The sequence below is a fragment of the Triticum dicoccoides genome, chromosome 1A (genome assembly GCF_002162155.2).
Source record: "Triticum dicoccoides isolate Atlit2015 ecotype Zavitan chromosome 1A, WEW_v2.0, whole genome shotgun sequence".
In the NCBI taxonomy this organism is placed as follows: Eukaryota; Viridiplantae; Streptophyta; class Magnoliopsida; order Poales; family Poaceae; genus Triticum; species Triticum dicoccoides.
The window spans coordinates 591,066,036-591,067,821 of NC_041380.1; the positions used below are offsets into that span (position 1 = coordinate 591,066,036).

The 1,786-nt window shown below is 47.8% G+C and overlaps 1 protein-coding gene across 1 annotated transcript; it reads right to left on the minus strand.

Annotated features, from left to right (window-relative positions):
• Positions 1–487: 487 nt before the first annotated feature.
• On the minus strand, positions 488–1,308 carry LOC119293624 (protein RADIALIS-like 3). The gene is made up of 2 exons (XM_037572026.1): positions 947–1,308; positions 488–867 (listed from the first exon to the last, which is right to left on the minus strand). Exons 1-2 carry the CDS (start codon positions 1,213–1,215, stop codon positions 846–848), a joined length of 291 nt encoding a protein of 96 aa, XP_037427923.1. The 5' UTR covers positions 1,216–1,308; the 3' UTR covers positions 488–845.
• Between the last annotated feature and the right edge of the window lie 478 nt (positions 1,309–1,786).

Consider the following 1,786-nt stretch of genomic DNA (forward strand, 5'->3'; position numbering starts at 1 on the left):
AACAAACGGTTGCCTAGCATGATCCAAGCACAACAACCTGAAGCGGACCCCCCATCATCAAAGGGGATGTTGGAGTGGTTCCACTGAGTGGAAGAGGAACCGTTCACTTCAACTAGCGGAAGGGGAGGAGGCGGCCCACGGCCCGACCTGGTGTCCCAATATCCGCGGGAGCTCCACTATCGACAACAACGATAAACCCATGTGAAGAGAGGTAGCAACCCTAGCATGATATGGGTGCTTTGTAGTAGTGTGGTTTGTATTCGGTTCTGCCCTGCCATTTGATCAATTGGTGCGTGTTCTCCGTCCTTGGTCACATAATATTATTTTAACATATATACTCATTATCTCCACTGCCTCTATTGTGGCACCTCAACGAGATGCTAAGCTGTAAATGCTCCCCCCAAAAAATATGTGATTAAAGCGTGAAAGACACCGTAGTTGTTTTGTCTTTGTATTGGTAGTACGTGTGTGTATAACATATTTGGCATTAACATCAATTTAACTCTCCATTGATACGGACATATGGTTACAATGTGCAGACAATAATATAAGGATAATATTAATATTGTACATTAGAATACATACATACGAGATAAGTTAAACCCATGTGAGTAAGGAGACAAGTCGATCTCACGTACATACTTATAGACCACTAGCCGCTAGAGTATTATCAACATGCATGCATCTGCATAATCGGCCGACTTTTCTGCCCATGTATACATTGACATGGAGTCATGGACACCATGCACGCGCTTATGAGCCCATGCACGCACATGCTTCTTCGTTCAGTCCATCTGTGTAGTGTGTATCATCCCTTGCCCATTACCCGATCGATTACCGCCTAGCTAGATCTTCAAGTGCTTCAACCTGATCACACAAATTAGCCGCTTAACTCCAGCTTAAGCCCATGCATAACTGATAAGAAACACAGTGATGGCGGTCTTACCTGTCGGCCTCGTAGCTACCGTTGTGGCCGGGGCCGGGGCATGGGGGACGGTACGCGGGGAAGGGCACCTTGCCGGCCTCGATACGGGCGATGTCGTGGACGAGCAGCTCGTAGTAGCGCCTGACATCGTCCGCCAACTTTCCGCCGCCGACAGCCCGGGCGATGTTGTGCCAGCGGTCGGGCGTGTCCCTGTCGTGCACCGCCAACGCCTGCTCGAACAGCTTGTTCTGCATCGGCGTCCACACCGCGCTCATTGACAGGGAAGCCATTGATCTCGCTCGACGATTGGTTTCTCGAACGATAATTAAGCTGCTATATACCTTAACTTATGACCTGAACTACGCTTGGATGTTGGCTGCTGGTGAGATGGATGGGGAAGAAGCTGTGAGAAGAGGTGCTACTTATAGCAGTCGAGGAGGGTTCAGCTTTGTGTGGGGGTGGAAGAAGATGGACGATCGATGATGTGCATACGAGTGGAGGGCGAAAAACTAGAGGAATTTTGAAGCAGCAGGCCAGCACGAGAGGACTGAGGAGGGGGGTCGATTGGAGAAAGGAACAAACATTTCTGTCCCCTGGAAGTGGGCGATCTACCTTTCTATCTTTTCGTCCCTTTTGCGTCGTGAATCGCCTCCGCATCCTTCCTCACCTCCTCCCTCTCAAAGATTCAAAGCAAAAAAATGTCAATATATATGCATCCATACATCCATATACATGTATGCTCTAGTTAAAGTTGAGACATATGCATCTTCATATGCAGATACCGAAAGAGGTTTCCCTTCTGTCATTTTGAAAAATATAGTCCATGGTTAGTGAATCAAAGCATTTTGTTACACCAAATTA

What these genes read in the sequence shown, in the direction of transcription:
- LOC119293624 (XM_037572026.1), bottom strand. Translation starts at nt 1,215, where the DNA reads ATGGCTTCCCTGTCAATGAGCGCGGTGTGGACGCCGATGCAGAACAAG. An exon ending in GGTAGCTACGAGGCCGACAG is followed by an intron (nt 868 to 946) that starts GTAAGACCGCCA and finishes TTGTGTGATCAG; the next exon opens with GTTGAAGCACTTGAAGATCT.